Below are 17592 nucleotides of genomic sequence, written 5' to 3'. Positions count from 1 at the left end.
ATCTTGTACGCCAGTGTGCCAGGGAAGGGAACGTGTATACGCGCGCTTCCCCGCGGCCACGTGAACACGTGTAGACAGTTTTGCCCAATTCGAGTGTACTAGTTTCCTCACGACCACGCGCACGTATATAGACAACTTTTGCCGAAGTTGAGTGTACTATACTCGGGTGCAACTTGAGAACTGCGACTATATGCTTCATCACCGCAGCCGGATGTTATTCCACGCGGCGCAAATACGGCGTTACTGGGAATATTTTGAACATGGCGCGAGCCGTTTCCGTGATTTTTTAGACATAATATACTTATGAACTACTGCAGAGATGACAAACAAACTACGCGAGAAAAGGCAGACGATATCACGCACTCGTAGCAACCTCCTCTCAAAACGCGCGCGCCCGTTGACATGTGGGCCCGTCGCTTTGGCGGAGTGATACCGTGCGTCACAGGGTGCGTCAGAAGCGGTCTGTCGCACGTCAGAGCGCGGCAGTGTGGCGGCAAGGAAGCGGTAGGTGAGCAAGGAAGGAAGAAAGCATCTTTGTGGCGTGTTTGTGCGGCCCCTGCTTTACGCAGAGGTGTAATATTTGGTATACATTGTCGTGAATGGGTACTCTAGCAATTGCGCAATTGAAATGGCGACCTTCAGGAGCCTATTTAGGGCCCCTTTAACTTGTTTCCCAGTGTAGTCTTCTCACGACCACGTGAACGCGTATAAATAGTTTCTGCCGAAGTTGAGTGTACTAGTCCGCTCACGACCACGTGAACACGTGTGGACAATATTCGTCGAAGTCGAGCGTACTAGTCATTCTGCGGGAAAACTGCATTGTCGCGACATTCGCGTGGCCCAGTTCATGCATGGTTCCTGTAACCGGTCGTGCGCAACTTGCAATGTGGTTGTTCGTAGGCTGCTCCGCGCATGGTCTTCAGGTGGTGATCAACGCCAAGAGGCCGTACTTCATCGACGCGTGTCAGCCTGCGATAACTTTCGCAAACGGCACCGAGTTTCTCGTCTGCTCGGGAGAGCAGGCTCGTGCGGCGACGTCCAGAGGTTTCGAAGAGGACCCTCAGCAAGCAGAGGCCGTCGTCATGAAACTCGTGCAGAGTAAGCTCAATGAGTCAGTGGTACTCTAAGCAGGCCATGAAGACGAAACACAAGTTTGGCTGGTTAAAAAGAATGCTATGTCCCGACAACGGTGACAGCAATTTTATCAAAAGCTTCAAATAAATAATCGAAGGCTGCGTCTAATCTCACGGCAGCCGTGAGAATTACCTCCTGGAAATTCTCACAGCAGTAGCTGGCTGGCCTAAAATTTGCTGAATAATATTGCCTCCCAACGTAACGTAACGTAACATAACTCATCGCGTCATAACCTACCCAAATCCAGCCGACCTGCAACAAGCCTAATCTAACCCAGCCCAACGACACAGAGCACAACCTATATTAAACGTAATTAAACCCATTCTAGAAGTCCTGTGCGTCGATCTCTTGATATAGTAAAAAACAGTAAAAAGAAGCATTAACAAAGTACGATGACCGAAAAATTCTGAAAGCTAAAAAAAAAACACCGCAACGTCGGACTCGAACCTGAGCCTTGTCGATTAAAACCAAGTACTATACCACAGCGTTACAGGGGCGCAGCTGCAAACACGGCTTTTTAGGGAACATTTATTCCTTAGAATCTCAGGGTAGCGTTCTTAGCCAATGAGAGGCGACTGCCGTGAGAAATTTCTTACGGTAATTCTCACGGTTGCCGTGATAGCAGACACTACCATAATCAAAACATCGAAGAAAACATATTTGTTTGTTTGTACATACAGCCCCCACTTAGGGCTATGTCAGGAGCGAGCATTCAAGAGAACAAAAAATAGCAATTAAACAGATCAACAGAGCAATGCAACAAAGGAACAATTAACACAAATCAGAAAAAGCAAGTAAGAATTTTTCCAGCGGAAGGGAACGAGTGTCACCAGACAATCCATTCCAGAGTTCGGCAGTGAAAGGAAAAAAAGCTAAATTTGAATGCGTTGGTTCTACAATGGTAAGGCTTAATTAAGGTGGTGATTTGTTCTAGTAATGGACGGTGAGGCAAATGAGATGTAGGTATTGTCAGACATGCGACAGACTGAGGGAATACAACAGTGAAGCAATTCACTAGTGGCGATACACGGGCCACTTTCAGGCGATTTCTGTATGACGTCAATCATTCTTGTTAGTGCTATTTGCAGCCGCCGACACAAGCCTAGGCATATGACTAGAGGCCGGACATTTAGGCGTTGAAAAAACCGTGTTTTAGGCGCCAAAAAACAAGCAGGCAAAACAGCATTTTAGGTTTCTAACGTCGTCATTATATATATAGGCACCACAAATTTCTAAATAATTGCAGATATTTTCAGACGAAGGCGTGCGCGATCTGTATCTACGACAGGGAAACAGAAAATATGTTGGCACAAAGGAGCCAATAGTTGGACATACAAGTTAAATTGTCCTGAAAAACGGCACTTTTCGCCCGGTACGCAAAGAGTTAATGACGGTGAATTTGCCTTTAATAAGCGCACACCTCACATTTCCGTTCGACGACCGCTGTCGCTTGTTCGAGCGTCGCATATGAGTGAAATAGGCGTGACAAAGAATACTTGACAGCTGGGAATACTGATTGAAAAAGCGCTACTTTATGTCTGCCCAACACAATTAAAGTACAATATAACAAAAACAGAGAATAAATGCAAGAGAGACAACAATTTATTAAGAAATCAACATGTTCTTCCATGAGGACTGTCAGGTGCAGCTCTGGCCATTCCGACAGATGTTATTGGAGCAAAGTTTGACTTGGGGACATGTAACTGATGCTGGGATCTTCGAGTGGTCACCAGCAAGGACTCATGAGACTTCTTTGACAGAAAATATATTGTTCTTGTCCAAGACCTATGGTAACTACGCGCGTGCCTTTTCGGTTTTTGGTCCTTCAGAAACCGCGGGGATTCTTCGTTATGCATGGAGATTTTGCTAAACGTTCTTATTTAGAGTTTCTCCTGCACTTTTCACATTTCTTTATAGTGTTTATGAGGGACGCGACGTTGGTGCACAAGATGCCTGCGAGGTCTCCTTGGAGGCTACCCGCGGAGAGAACACCTTGAGCCTTCCTGATTGCAGTACTCTCGTCACCTGAAAAGCCATTGATCACGACCTTGACTCAAGGCGTCAGAAAAGTGTCAGAAAATTATAATAATGATTGATTTTTAATGGCGCAAGGCCAACAAGAGCAAACAGTCCCAAAGAACGAGGTATTTAATAAGTTATACAAGCATAAATACTAAAACCTATGTCTAAACAGAGTGAAACGAAACAAAAGACAATTCGGATGACTAGCGTGTAGGGCCAGGATGATTACGCGTGATATGAAGAACACGTTGACTAGAAAACATTGGTTAGTCGGATAAAAAGTATGATGGGTGCAGTGGAAAGTGTCGCCTGTATAATTCATGGAAATGTTTGTGACGTGTTGTGTCAAGTGCCTTGCATGTGATTAGTATGTGGACTACGGATAGACCCTTTCCACACCTGCTACACGTGCGTCTCGAAGATCCAGGTGGAGGAGTGCGTTACATGTGTGTGGCCTATCCGCAGCCTAGCCAGGGCGACTTCAGTGTATATGTTGTGTGAGTCAGCTGTGTAGCGTACTAATTGTGGTTTTATTAGATGTAGTTTGTTCTCTGTTTGTTGACTGCAGTGTTACGAAGCTGTCGTCTTATGTGTGTCTGTAGGTCCGTGTAAGGTACTGTTATGTCAACTGCAGTCATGAGAGCAGCAGCACCTGCCATTGCCAGAAAAGTAGCAGTTAATACTAAACATCTGTGTTCCCCAACTTGTGCCGATGGGCTCTGCGAAATGGGTACGGCAACTCTTCCTTGAACGAGCCATAAAAAGTAAATTACAAATAAAACAAAAGCAGCGGGCAAGTCACCTTTTTCTTCGTTATTTTTTTTTTTTCTCGTTAGTCTCATTTTAGCCGACGGCTAGCTGCGGCTGTTTTCGGGGAGAAGGTTGAACTATAGGGCTAGGTTGCACCTCAGAGATCAGAGTTGCCAGGTAACATGAATAGCGAACTCTAATTGCGCTCTATAATGAAGCGGCGGCTGGGCGAGGCGTTCAGAGTGGGGTGGCGCCTTTCTGGCGCGTACAGTAAAGGCTCGTTAATTGGAACTCGAAGGGGACCATAAAATTGCACGAATTAAGCGGAGTTCGAAGCCCGCGGGCGCTAGCATGAATGAAAATCGAGTCTCATTGCGCGGGCAGAACACAAAGAAGCCACCTCTGGACTCGTTATCGCGAATTAGGCGCTACTACACATTTGTGGCAGGTGATTTCGTAAATAAAGCTTCGTAAATAATAGTGGCATACGCCGGAGCTCTGGCGCCTGTGGTTCGGCGCCCTCTGTAGAAGCGAAATAAGCTGTTGCAGGAGCGCAGCGCGCCCGCCACGCTGTTGTTTTTCTGTTTCGTTGTTTTGCATCTCTAGAAAATTTGGTTTGGTTTGGATTTGAAACACATCGTAATCACTCTGGGCCAACTTCTTCTGCGAGGAGCGATGGAAACCAGGGGATCCCAGTTCGAATTTGCCGTTCTGGATACCGACGCGTTCGAATTATCGGGAGTTTCCCCCCATTGAAATATACAGGGCTGTGTCGGGACCAGGGCGTGAGTTCGAATTAACCGGAAGCTCGAATTAACCGACTTCGAATTAACGAGCTGTTACTGTATTTGATTTCGCGTAAGGTTTTTGTTCCGCATCTGTTTGAAACATTTGGAACGTCCTGCAGGCGCATTGCTACCAGCCTTAGCGCGTTGGATCAATTGGTGGAGGCGATCGGGTGACGATGGCTCCTCCGTGCTCGCCGTGCCCGACACAACTCCGGACGTCGATGGCGCCCTGGTTCCGTCAACTAAACGGTATGTTGCCGTTGTGTGCGTGTAAATAGTGTCAGTTTCTGTTCTCGGTGTAGAAATTTTGTCATCTGTATGTTCAGGGGGTGCTTAAACACTGTCTTCAAGGGAGAGATCTAAATGCGCACGTGTGCAACCGTCCCGTAATGCAGGCGATTTCCCTGCATAATGTGCAGCCTTTGTCATGAATGTACAGGCCACAAAAAATTCCAACTGAAAATTTACTGCAGAAAGCTAGAGAAAACACCTTTGTTTCTTACTGTCCTAAAACAATTTAGATAATTTGAATAATTTGTGGCCGAGAGCGCTTAGGCGTAGCCTAGAAAATTTTACAAAAGACTGGACATATTCCGTGTTACAGATCGCATTTCGCGTTTCTTTAAATAGTTACAGGAATTCAAAGAAGTTTCTACAAGTACATGAGCACTCTTACGCCGCATCTACATTTCACCAATCTTATGTTTCCTCCGGGGCATTGAAGTGTTTTGAAGCAACGATTCAGACAGCGTCTTTTAAAGCGAAGCTTTTTACCTCTACCCCCCAAGGGTTCTGTCGCGGCCGTTGGTGTCAGCAGAAAACTCCCGCGAACAAATAAAAGAAGTCACTGGAACTGCCAAAAATCGAACCTGGAACGAATAGACAAACGGGGCGAGATCCCATTGTTGTACCGATTGAACTACTAGCCCACGCGGAGACGCGGGAGACAGACGGCGCACTCACCGAGCACATCTGCGGGTTACCTCCTGCGCTCTTGTCGCTGAATGCCTCGTGATTACGTCACGCGACCCCTCGCGCCGCTGTGCACTCCGCCCATGGCACGTGTAGCGGCCATGTGCGCGACTTGCGCATGCGCTGGGAGTTATAAAACTTTTAGGTAGCTTCCACATACCCATGGCATCGCACTTCTCCTGCGTCCCTGCCGCCGATCGCGACGCCTCCGTCGGCGGCAGCCGAGATGGAGAAGTGAGATCGTCTAACACTGGGTTTGATCTTCCTTTAATTTTATATAAAAACAGTTTCCACTCATTCGCTTCACCAGTACAACTCAACCAACCACCGTTCACGAATCATGCGTTAATTTAACCTTAGCAAAGAATATCTCTTCGAAGTAATTAAGTCTGTCGTTAAGTGCATTTCACTTGTCTCTGGTTTCACTCTTTGTAGAGCCACGTGTGACGTCGTAGAGTCAAGTGACGTCGCATGGGTAATCGTTGTGGGTGTCGTTTACAGCTTCGCTTTCCAACCACCCTCACAGGTTGATTGGCGCGCATTTTTTTTTCGTTTTTTTTTTCATTCTTTTGGGGGGTAGTCTCAATCTAACGCCCTCATGAGGGCGTTGGATTAAGTAGATTTGTGAAAGGTCTAATCCAGCGCCGGAACTGCATGTGTGTAAGCGTGCGTGCGCGTCGTGTCCTTTGGTTATATTTTACGTGCTGAGCACTTTAGGGTCACGGCTTGTCGTCGTAGCTCGTACGGGGTCACGGCGTCACGCATTCAGGCAGTGGCTTTGAAAAGAAAACCGCTTCCCCTCGTCGGGATGGAACCTTGGTCCATAGCGTCACGATGCTAATGGCTATCTCATTGCGCCATAGAGGCCCACGTTACTCACATACAAAGTGCTGGAACTTCGCGCTGCGCCGTTCCCACGTAGGCTACCATTGCCAGGCCGCAAATAAGTACACAATAATATAAAATAAGGAAACATCGCGAATTAACGCAATAATTACCTCAAATTAATGAGAACTCAATCCAATGTTTCTTTATATGCCTTTTCAGGGCCTGAGGTGCCCTCTCTTGACTACTTTCGGTATCAACGCCAGCCTGATTCTGAAACTTGTAAAAAGAGGGCGTCACTGCCACTCTGTGTGAGAGAACAGGAGCAACGCCGCCTGTATCACGCAATGTTTTACAGGCGGCGTTGGTAAGATAGGCACATAAATGCAACCTGCGAGCAGCCAGTCTTCCCCGCCATGTACGCCGAACAGTTGGCTGTGCTGAACAAGGTATACCGTCCTGACTTTATTTCTAACCAACTCGCGCCCAAATTGCAATCGATTATTTCTTATTATTCCCGATTATTTCCGAGTAATCGATTATTTATTGATTACTCTTCGATTATTTTTTTTTTTTCAGCGTTGCCGGACGTGAGATGACCGTATACGAGGAGCAGTCAGACGTGTCAGGGGATGACGGCCCCGGTGGTTCGCGGAGTGACTCCCTACCAGTTTTTGACGATGCCATCCGCATCGCTACAGTCGTCGAGGGCGACATCACCGACTACAACTGCACAGGCCCGCAAGCGAAGAAGTCCGGCGCTTCGTTCCCGTCGGGCCACGCCTCCGTGGCGAGCTTCGCGTCCGCCTTCATGTTCGGCTACTGCTTCCGGAGGTGCTGCAACTGCGACAAACCCCTCGGCGTCTTGGTTCTGGCTTTGGTGACGGCCGCTCACGCGGTGCTCGTATGCGTGCAGAGGTACGCGCAGAACTTCCACCACCTCGTCGACCTCGGCGCTGGAGTCGGTGTGGGCGTCGTCGTGGCGTTACCTTTCGTGCTGTGGCCTTACGGCGAAGCACCGGCATGGCTCGCAGGAGGCAGCGGTCAAGCCGCGCCGAGATAAAATCGGCCTGATTTTCGCGTGCGACTCCGAAATTTTTTGGGAGTGGCAGACGCTTTGCCATTTCGAACCATTTTACGTAGCTCGTATTTTGAAGTACTAACGGAACAAATGGGCAAGCGACTACGAAATGCAACTTGTGCTTGCGGTATATTGCCCTGAATCGTGTGGTTTTTGTTTTGTTTCCTTCCCGCTTAAAGTCGCGTACGGATATCTTATCAAGTATTCGCTCTCTGTGACTGGCTTATCTTGCTTTGTCAGAGACTGAAGCGTTCGCTTGGTCACACTCGCCGATCGCCGAGGTGATATCGACTATGTCCCGGGATGACAAGTTCCCGGGCCGAAGAAACGCTGCATGCATCATTTGATTTGCCGACAGTTAAATGCGCGCGTATACGTATATCTGCCTGCTTGTGCGTTCTTTGCTTCTTTGCAAGCTCACTTTGTAACAAAGGGTCGCTGTATTAAACCTCGTTTAGTGCTCTAAGCTGACGTCATGTGTGTTTCCGTGGCAGTATCAACAGCTCAGGAAGCAATGAAGTGCAGACGTGCTCATCCAAAGGTTCTGCGTCCAATGACAGCGGTGAGGTGTCAAAACACAGCTCAAGGTGAGAGTCTTATACGATAAAGGGGTCAGAAATCTCGGAGCCTGGTTAGCGGTTACGGAGAAATCGCCGTTGATCAAGATTCGCAAGAAAATCGCTTCCGGGTACAGGTCAACCGTGGTTTACGGGAACGCAGGAAGAGTCCCTGCCACGTCCCCGCTAACAGAATCGCAGCCTGGTGTCTCGCCGCGACTGCGTCACGTACGGACAGTAGCACAACGTGAGCACTGTACAGATGTTTTATCGCCGTATTCCACCGGACCGTTGGGATGTTCAGAAAATGTGAGAAGCTCGCTCTCTTGCGCTCCCGCTAACCGCGATTAACGTGCACAGTAAATCAAAACAAGCCGGATGGGGAGTGTCATTAGGTGTATGCTCCTGTAAATCCGCGTACTGCGGAGGGGATAAAGCACTATACGCCTAAACACTCCGTCAGCCAAGTGACGGTGTAAATACAATGCGATAACATATCATTGCTCCGAACGAGGACGGAGTTAAGCATATGATTTCCAAGAAAACTCAGCGGGGCCTGGCCAGGCATGCGCACTGGGGGTGTGGTACTCGTGGTTCACCAAGGGAAGATGACGACGGTGGTTGAACGCGAAGCTATCTCGTGATGGATTCTTTGGTTGGCCAATCCCTAGGGGCATCCTGCCACAATCATCATCAGCGGTACCTGGCCAGGCATGCGCAGTAGGGGTGTGGACGGCGGACAACGACGACAAGGGAGGGAGGGACACAGCCTCGAGCATGAGATGCTTCGCATCTAAAAGTCCGGAACGTTACACCTCGGTCTATTCGGGTGCAAGTTCAACGCTCTGCGAGGCTGCGTCCTTCCGAAGAGCAGTTGCGTGAGCTTCGCGGAAACCGACGCCCCTCCTTCCATCTCGCCGCGCTATGTGCGGCTCGGCGCTGCCCCTTCCTTCCCCAGCAGCCGAGAATTAATCGTTCGTCCCGACCACCACCACCGGCGCGTGGGCGGCCGCGTGTGCAGAACAGGTTGGCCACCGCAGCTCGCGTACTGCTCGCACGACCCGCAGCTGGGGCCGGCCAGGCCATCGCCTCCGAATTCGCCGCCGCGTGCACACGTGTTCCTGGCTCCGCGCGTATCTGCGAAGCTGCAGAGGCGGGCGTTCGTGCTACGCCGTCGCCGTGCCTTCACGCCTCGTCCGACGGGCAAAGAGCGAGAAAACGTTAATAAGAGCTGAAGCGAGAATGTACACGGTCGAGGGAGCTAGGTGTGTACTACACCATCATTTTTGCTTCGCAGTGTCTAGAGTGCTGGCCGATGGCACTACAGCTCGGCGCTGCAAGCATGCCTAGAGTGCCGTGCTACGGTACTCGAATTTTTAGGCTGGGCTGACACAACCCAGAGCGTCTGCCGTTGTGGCGTAGAGCAATGAAACATCGTAAAAACAGTGCATCTAAGGACAGGGCGCTAGGGAAGAAACACACAGGACACTAGTGCTAATCCTGTGTGTTTCTTCCTTTGCGTCCTGTCCTTAGCTGCGCTGTTTTTACCCTGTTTAATTGTTCCAACCAAGCAGCCCACATTCGAGCACTGTCAAGTGGTGTAGAGGTACCGTCTTAGCTTCCTGTCACTTGGCGGTGGTTCGAGTTCAGCTCTTGCCCCTTTATTTTTTTTACATTTATAAGTTGTAATTATAATTATCGTGGCTTGGGTTAGTTTTACGTGTTTTAAAATATTTTTTTCTGTTGGGTAGGTTATTTCAGGTTAGTTTAAGTTACGTTACGTTAAAGGAGGGCGAAGTAGGGCTGGACGCGGGAGTTTCTCATCGAAACGCCGGTGGACGTCGCTTTAGTGGACAGCCTATAGTACCGTCGGACGGCATTCTAGACACAATCTTCTTGCTTTCGTGCCTACAGCGCATAACACCGGCTACGGACACACCGTTGGGAGAGTCACCTCGTACGCAGTTGTACCAATAGGGCTAAAGGCCGGGGTGTGAGGATGGTAGGACGCGTTCTTTAATATCGGTGCTCCACAGGACTACTCACTATAAGACGTGCTTCTAGAGTGAGAAACGGTTGTGCACAGGCCCGAGAAATAACAGAGTCGTGTTAGTTAAAGTTTGGTAGCACGCAATGTAAGGGGGCAAGTGTTTGTTTTGCCAGCATAATTGAAAAAGAGATTCTCTCTCTCTCTCTCTCTCTCTCTCTCTCTCTCTCTCTCTCTCTCTCTCTCTCTCTCTCTCTCTCTCTCTCTCTCTAATTTAACGATATTCCGGATAACACGATTTGCATCTTTTCAACGAGGGGCCTCAAGTAGTTGGAGGAAACCGTAGTTCTGGTGTCCGGAAAAGTGAACACGATACCCTGCCGTCTTGTTTTCTCTTTATTTATTTTCTACTTTTTTAATTGCAGCGACTCGAACACGCTCAGGCTAATTCGCTGCACCCAGCGGTGCATGGCGCGATGGACAAGTCTCACACCACATTCCTTTCAATGCTTTTTTATCCGAACAGAAAAACGAACCTAGAATTGGAAATTAAAGCAGTGCACTAGTAGAAAGATATACATACCATTCTGGAAACTTGCAGTAAATGAATTTAGCGAATTTAGTGCATGGTTCTCAGGAATAAAAAAAAAACACATGGGGAGAATGGAACTGGGAAGTGCGTCTACGTTGTCTCGCCTGATCAGCAGACGGAATCGATTTCAAGCATAGGCCGAGCTGAATGTCGTCGACCTCACTAGCGTGTAACCGGCGCTAGTCAGAGGCATGCATTTACTACACTCTTAAAACTAGTTTTCTTTTCAACTCGTATGAACAGCAAAGTTCCGCCCTTATCTTTCGTCAGCAATGCATTTACGTACTGAGAGTTTTCGGTCAAGTTTTCCTATCAGTTTACCCTTGATCCGACGCCGAGCACTACCAGCCTTTCGTACGCCGTTTCTTGTCTAGCTATCAGGACCAGGTACAGATCAAACGATGCGTCTCGCAATGTGTACTGCAGGTCTGTGCTGACTACACAGAAGCTTCGCCAGTGAGGTAAACCGTAAAATCTTCAGCGTTGCCACCTGGAAAGCGGCTGTCAGCTGGCCCGACGGCGTCAGCCTGCGAAGATTCATAGCCGCACTGCCGAGTTAATTTATTATTCATTGTCTCTCTAAAGGACGACTCCACTCGCAAGCGCCTTCCGAGAAGCCTTCTTTGATCTTCGTGGAAAGTCCGCAGTCAATAACCAGCCGGTGCTTCGGACAGACGCGGCGGATCGAGACCCGTTTTTCTCGTATACGCTCGATCCCGCATTGCCGACTGTATTGGCTGAGGGCCGCGGGACAGATGTAGAGTGGGAAAGCACTTCCCCGCTTCAAGCTTCTTATTTTATCATTTCCCGAAACTCCTGCCGGGCGCTCTTTATTGCAACGGCTCGAAGAACCTTTCAGGCGGTTACGTTCTTGTTTTCATTTATTTAGCAACTAGTGGGTGTTTCTTTTCCCACTTGCATCTTTTTTCTCCTGTCTATCGCGCCCGGAAGAGCAAGAGTAATCCTTTCGTTTCGAGACCTCATCTCGGTCTGCTGATGCTGCTCTTCTTGTTGTCGCTGGAACGCGATCGAGCGGCCGTGGTGTACGGGTTTGTCCGGCGCGTGCGCCCGGTTGCCTCGCTACGGCCTGACCCGACCTGGACTCGGCGGCTCGGCAGTGCTGTCCTGAGGAACGCGCCAGCTGATGCGGCCGCTGATGCATGGATTCGGCGCCCCGGACAGGCTCGAACCGGATTTCCTAGATGATGGCCCTGTTGAGGTCTGAAAAATTCACGGTCAGCTCAACGGAATGGCGTGCTTCATGGAATGTGGACCGACAGGAACAATGGTTGGATGATGACGATCACCAGAGGCTGAACTTAGTGAAATGTTCCCGTCACAGTGTGCCCTTTTGGTTAGCTGGTGGACGGCTCCAGCCGTCCATGGTTGCAGCCTTGCAGCCTTGCCAAGGCGAGATTCTGTACTCCTGTGGGTACAAGCCCGTCACCTCCTGTACGCACCCTGCGCCTCCTACTGGTTCGCATCGAGTACAGTATATCCCCCTTATAGCGAGCCCGGGTTTAACGACCCTACCAAAAAACACCATATATGGGATCTTATGGGGCCCATATATATGGCATTATTGGATATGGGTATATGGGGATATGGGGGGAAACATATGGGGCTTCTTTCATATAGGGATTTCATATGGTGTCACAGACCCGTATATTTTACATCCCCATATAAAAAGCTCAAATAATTTTTGTTTAGCTTGTTTACACGTGTGAACACAAATATTTGCTGTGGTGAATGTCCTGTGATGAATGTCAAATATTTGCTGTGGTGAATGGTGAATGCTGTGGCGCGTTTTCCGGCTTCTCTTTGCAAGGAGACAGTGGGGTTTCTGCTTTGTAAGGCATTTATTGCCACATCTGTGTACAAAAACACACATGCAGAGCTGCATGATGAACACATTTATTGCAGAGATGCGCTTTCATTTAAAGTCTTTACGCATCTCTGGAATAAACCAGTTCACCTTCAAGTGTCGGGTTTTTGCCGGCACGTCGGTGTCCACTTGACCTATGAAATGGTCGAATGCACCTGAAAGTGTACCATGTTCACATTAATTTGGTAAGCTTAATTGCAATGAGGTGAAAACTGGTTAATATGCACTTAGCAAAAACAAGTATCCCAGCAAAGACACTCACTACCAACGGCGTGCAGCTGTGGTCGCTTAGGAATTACTACAGGCGCTAAGCGGACACTACACTATGCGCACGTGCGCGCCGGTCGGCTAACGCACGGCGTTAACTAGACCGGTGACAACCAAACAAAAAAGATTACACCATGGGGTAATACAGAGACACAGGGGCTTACATCCTAACACTATGCAACACAACAACAACAACAAAAAAGAAAAAAAACCTAGCAGCTAGGTCTGATCAAAAGCTGGGCGCGACACAGGAAAAACCAGGAGGAGGCATACGTCTTAACGCTAGTCGTGGCTATGGGTTACCGCGAGTCCAAGGACGGAAAGTCACGGCGAAGTCGAGTCGGCTTCTCCGGGAAGCCGCTTACGTTTTTCGGGGATACGGTGTGCGAGGTCTGGTCGGCCTGATACCCACGACGACGAGGCGAACTCCTTCCCGTAGATTAGGCGCTGGTCGTCCCGCCGTGGGCCTAACGACGGACTTCGCTAAAGCCGCACCACCGCCGGACCCTTCCCAGCGTCTTGCACCTTGAAAAATCTCCAGCCCGACTGCCCCTAGCCCCCGCTGAGCCGCTCACACCCCGATAAACTTCGCCCGATCGCTCGCGGCGGTGCCGCACCTTTGTTCCCCTTGTCCGGCACCTACCTTTGTTCCCCTCTCACCCTGGGCCCCCGCGACTCCGCCGCGTGCCCTCTTCGGAGCAGCGCCAACGAAAGGCAGGAGAAACAAACAAAAAAAACGCGGGAAAAGCGGACGGGGTGACTCAGGTCCAGAAGCGCGACGAAAAATGGCCGCTTCCGCTGAGGAAGCCGTCATGTTGGCCGCCCGAACGAGAAAATTGAGGGCCTGGCCGGCCGTTTGTGACAGGGAATCAGTTGGGTATGGTGCACATATTTATTGCGCCGTTTGCAATATCATTATGAGAATGAACAAAAATAAATGTATACTTTTAGTCCACGATTAATGCCCATGTAGAACAAGAATTTTAATTTGTGTTAAAACATTTACAACCTTACGGGCCCGATCTGCAACAGTGTGGTAACAACGTGGGTCTGTGTATAGCTTTATATCACTCACAGAAAGTTCCACAGAAAGTTGCATGGTGCACCGTATGCCCCCACATGACTTCGTGAACCATATATAACCCTGAATGGTGGTTGAAACAAGCCCGTATAATTCGTATAGAGATCGATCCCTTATGGGACCGTATAATATATGCATGTAAGAATCCATATGGAGATTTCATATGGGCCCATAAGAATTCATATGGGTTTAGACTTCTTATGGGTCCGTATCATATGTGCCCGTAAGATGCCATATGGGAATCTAATATGGGCCCATAAGAATTCATATGTGGTTAGACTTCATATGGGTCCGTATCATATGGGCCCATAAAAATCCATATGGGTTCCTATATGAATTCTTACGGGCCCATATGAACTTTATGGGGCCCATATAAAAATCATAAGGGTTTTTTCGATAGGGGAAATAGCGGCTATAACGAACAAATCTTCGTTTCCCGTTATCATTTGTGTAGATAGATTTTGTGTCTCAGATATAGCGAAAAGCTGATATAACGAACTGATTTCAGTTTCCCGATGTGTTCGCTATAAGCGGGCCCGGGTTTTCAGCAACTGCTAAAAGAACCCTGCTGTTCGGTTTTAGGACGCTCATAGGTCGAACCATGGGTTTTGGTGAGAACAGCCTGTGTTCTAGCTCCAGCACTGCAACGATATAAGCAACTTCCCGTGATTTTGTTTTTACTGTAAAATCTCCTCTTCGCTCAATTCTACGCATTCCTTTCGTAACTGAGGTTGATTTGGCATCTATTAGGTCGTTTGAGGCGCAGGGCGCGGTGTATCAACACGTTTAATTAACGTTATGCATCGCGTTGGAAGTACCTGGCTTATACGTATCTCGGAACAGAATATCTCCTTACTAAGCCTATATCATCGTCATCATCATCAACATCAACATCATCACCATCATCCGTTTCTGCGCACTGCCGCATAAATTCCTCTTGCATTGACTCCCAATTGCTTCTATCCTGCGGTGCTGCCCGCATCCAATTTTTGGCCCCAAAATTTCCTTATCTCATCCCCCTTTCGAATAACGGGTCTCCTGCTTATAGTTTAGTCCCATCTCTATAGCCACTCCATTACCGCAGGTGGTGCACCTGTTGTCGCTTTGCCGCGTTACAAGTCCATGGATCCAAAGCCACCTTCTTTCATTTCATTTCAGCTAAAATGTCTTCCATTCCAGTTTGTCCCTTCCAAGACGCTCGTTTCGTACCCCTAAGCGTTACGCCTGTCATTTTTATTTCCATGTCTCGTTGAGCCAACCCAAGTTTCTTTCGTGGTGCTTAGTAAGTCCCCAAGCTACTTCCCCGTAAGCCAACACCGGGAGTACACATTGTCCTTATACTTTTCTTTTCGTTCATTGCTTTAAAATGTTTCACGATATACTTTCCAGTCCACAGTACTTGCGCTTGATTTCCTTCTCGTGGTTTCGCTCGGAACTCCTAACTTGCCCAAGATAGTTATATTAATGCACCTCTTCATGTCTACGCTTAACGGGGCGCTTTCTGCATGTTTATTCAACATTACTTTCGGCTTCTTGTTGTTTCTTGAATAGCGTACCTCAGATTTGTTGCTGCAGAATTCTTCGCAAATTTACGTTGCACATTATCTGATTTTTTTGTTCTTTATCAGCGTTATTTCGACTGCGTTTATATTGTATGCACTTAGTTTCTTTTCCCCGTGGCTCAGTGACTAAGGCGTTGCGCTGCTGAGCACGGGTACGCGGGTTCGATTCCCGGCAATGGCGGCCGCTTTTCTGATGGAGGCGAAAAGCAAAAAAAGCCCGCGTGCACGAGATTTCGGCGCACGTCAAAGATCCCCAGGTGGTCAAAATTAATCCGGAGCCCTCCACTAAGGCGCGCCTCATCGCCTGCGTTGCGTCGGCGCGTTAAACCCTACAATCAATCAATCAATCAATCAATCAATCAATCAATCAATCAATCAATCAATCAATCAATCAATCAATCAATCATCAATCAATCAATCAATCAATCAATCAATTTTCTTATTCCAGCGCTGTGTACTGCCTGAAGAGGGTTGCGGGCCTCGCCAAGCTGTCTAGGACGGGCTTGGCTCAAACCTCCGACTCCGTAGGAAATTTCAGCTATTCCAAAGAACTAAAGAAATAACTTGAGCGGAACTTTATCGAATCACTCACACGCGTGATTGTGGAATGCTATAGCGAGATCGGATTTCATACTTCCCACAACATTCGGCTAATCCTAGACTTCAGCATCAGCCATCTTCGCTTCTCATTAGGTCTGTATACATCCGGTGGAGTCGGCCGTATCAAACAGTCTTGGTCACCGTAGAGAGGGATGCCCGAGGCGGGCGGGATGCTGCATCGCCGGAACCGCATCAGAAACAGGAGCGGCAACCTTGGGAGGAATGTCCGGCGCTGGGAGAACTGTGAGAAGCTTGTCACGCCGGCTCGTGGGGTACTTAAGACGACGAGATGGGCGCAGATATGCAGGAGCACGGGAAGGGTCGGACCGAAGAGAAAAAGATGAGATGAAGTTGTCGGGAGATACGGCGAGCAAGGTTTTAGAGTATACGCTCCATTCATTCACTGCAGGAAACGGAAGCCACTAACTGTCGCGGGCGCCCACGTGCAAGGCGCTCCTGTTTTTGTTTGCGACTCGCCGCCGTTGCTTTTTTCCCAGCGGCGCCTGCGAAACTTCCCGGGGCGAATTCGCAGGTCTGCCGTCTTTCGCGCGGAATTGGCAAAGAAAAAGTTGCGTTCGCACTTGGCGGGGGAATTTATGTTATGATGGCTAATCTGTTGTGTGTACCGGTATCTTTGCGCGTGTTTCTATCGTGCGTACGGGGATTATTTCATTGGGGTCTTCTTTTTTTAGTTGCCTTAATTGCTGCTGCGGCATCTGCTTTATGCGGTCGCCCAGTGAAACTGAAACACCATTGCCTCCGGCTGGAAGAAAAGCGCCACATGTGAAAGGTGTACGTGAGCCGGAGGTACATGTTCTCCAAGTATACAACGCGGTATATCGTCCGTTTATCGCCCACGGACGAGTTTTTTTCGCGGCCCCGGTCTGCTCATCAGATTAGGGGATGGCAATACGTTGAAACACACACACTTCTGGAAAACTTTCGGGGGGGGGGGGGGGGTGGCTCAGGATGGGCTGACTTTTCTCAGCTTGTGATGGCCTCGCGCACTTGAGCCCGTTCTATGGTGCGAGCTACCCTGCGAATTCGCTGCTGCGGCGCTGGTCGTGCGGCAAAAGATATTCTCAATGCTGCTGCAAATTTCTAAAGGCCAAGAAGCATTCACAGGGGAAGTTCTGCTGTTCCAAACATTTGGCAATTTGCCACAGCATCAAGAATGGATCTTTTTGCCGCTTGACCGGCGCCGCAGCCGCGAACTAGCAAGGGAATTCACACCATGTAGAACACAGCTTCACAGCTGTCCGCACTGCAACGTCGGGTGATACCCTCATGCTGGTCGAAGAGGGGGAGATAAGAAACAGCACGACTTTGGCTCCACCTGCTTGATTCTTGCCTACTCTGTTTCTTTGGCACTCTGGCCTTCATGAACAAGTGCGCGAAGTTACACAACTCATATTTACCAGTGTAATGTTTGTAGCGCTCTGAGCCTTTTAGTTGGGTATACGACATATGCAGGTACAGAAATCCGACT

At 48.9% G+C, this 17592-nt stretch overlaps 1 protein-coding gene across 1 annotated transcript in view; it reads left to right on the top strand.

Annotated features, from left to right (window-relative positions):
• LOC144159533 (uncharacterized) overlaps positions 1-8046 on the top strand; it is a 90947-nt gene extending 82901 nt beyond the window's left edge. Inside the window, exons 5-7 of the mRNA XM_077691095.1 lie at positions 901-1098; positions 4814-4943; positions 7071-8046. Of these exons, the coding sequence (XP_077547221.1) occupies positions 901-1098; positions 4814-4943; positions 7071-7554 (812 nt within the window). The 3' untranslated portion in view covers positions 7555-8046. The remainder of the gene's footprint in view (positions 1-900; positions 1099-4813; positions 4944-7070) is intronic.
• The last annotated feature ends 9546 nt before the right edge of the window (positions 8047-17592 follow it).

This window comes from Haemaphysalis longicornis, unplaced genomic scaffold, assembly GCF_048455015.1.
Source record: "Haemaphysalis longicornis isolate Haplotype H1 unplaced genomic scaffold, Haemaphysalis longicornis Haplotype H1 scaffold_10, whole genome shotgun sequence".
Taxonomy (NCBI): domain Eukaryota; kingdom Metazoa; phylum Arthropoda; class Arachnida; order Ixodida; family Ixodidae; genus Haemaphysalis; species Haemaphysalis longicornis.
The sequence above is the reverse complement of the archived record's forward strand: the minus strand, read 5'-3'. Positions and strand labels throughout refer to the sequence as shown.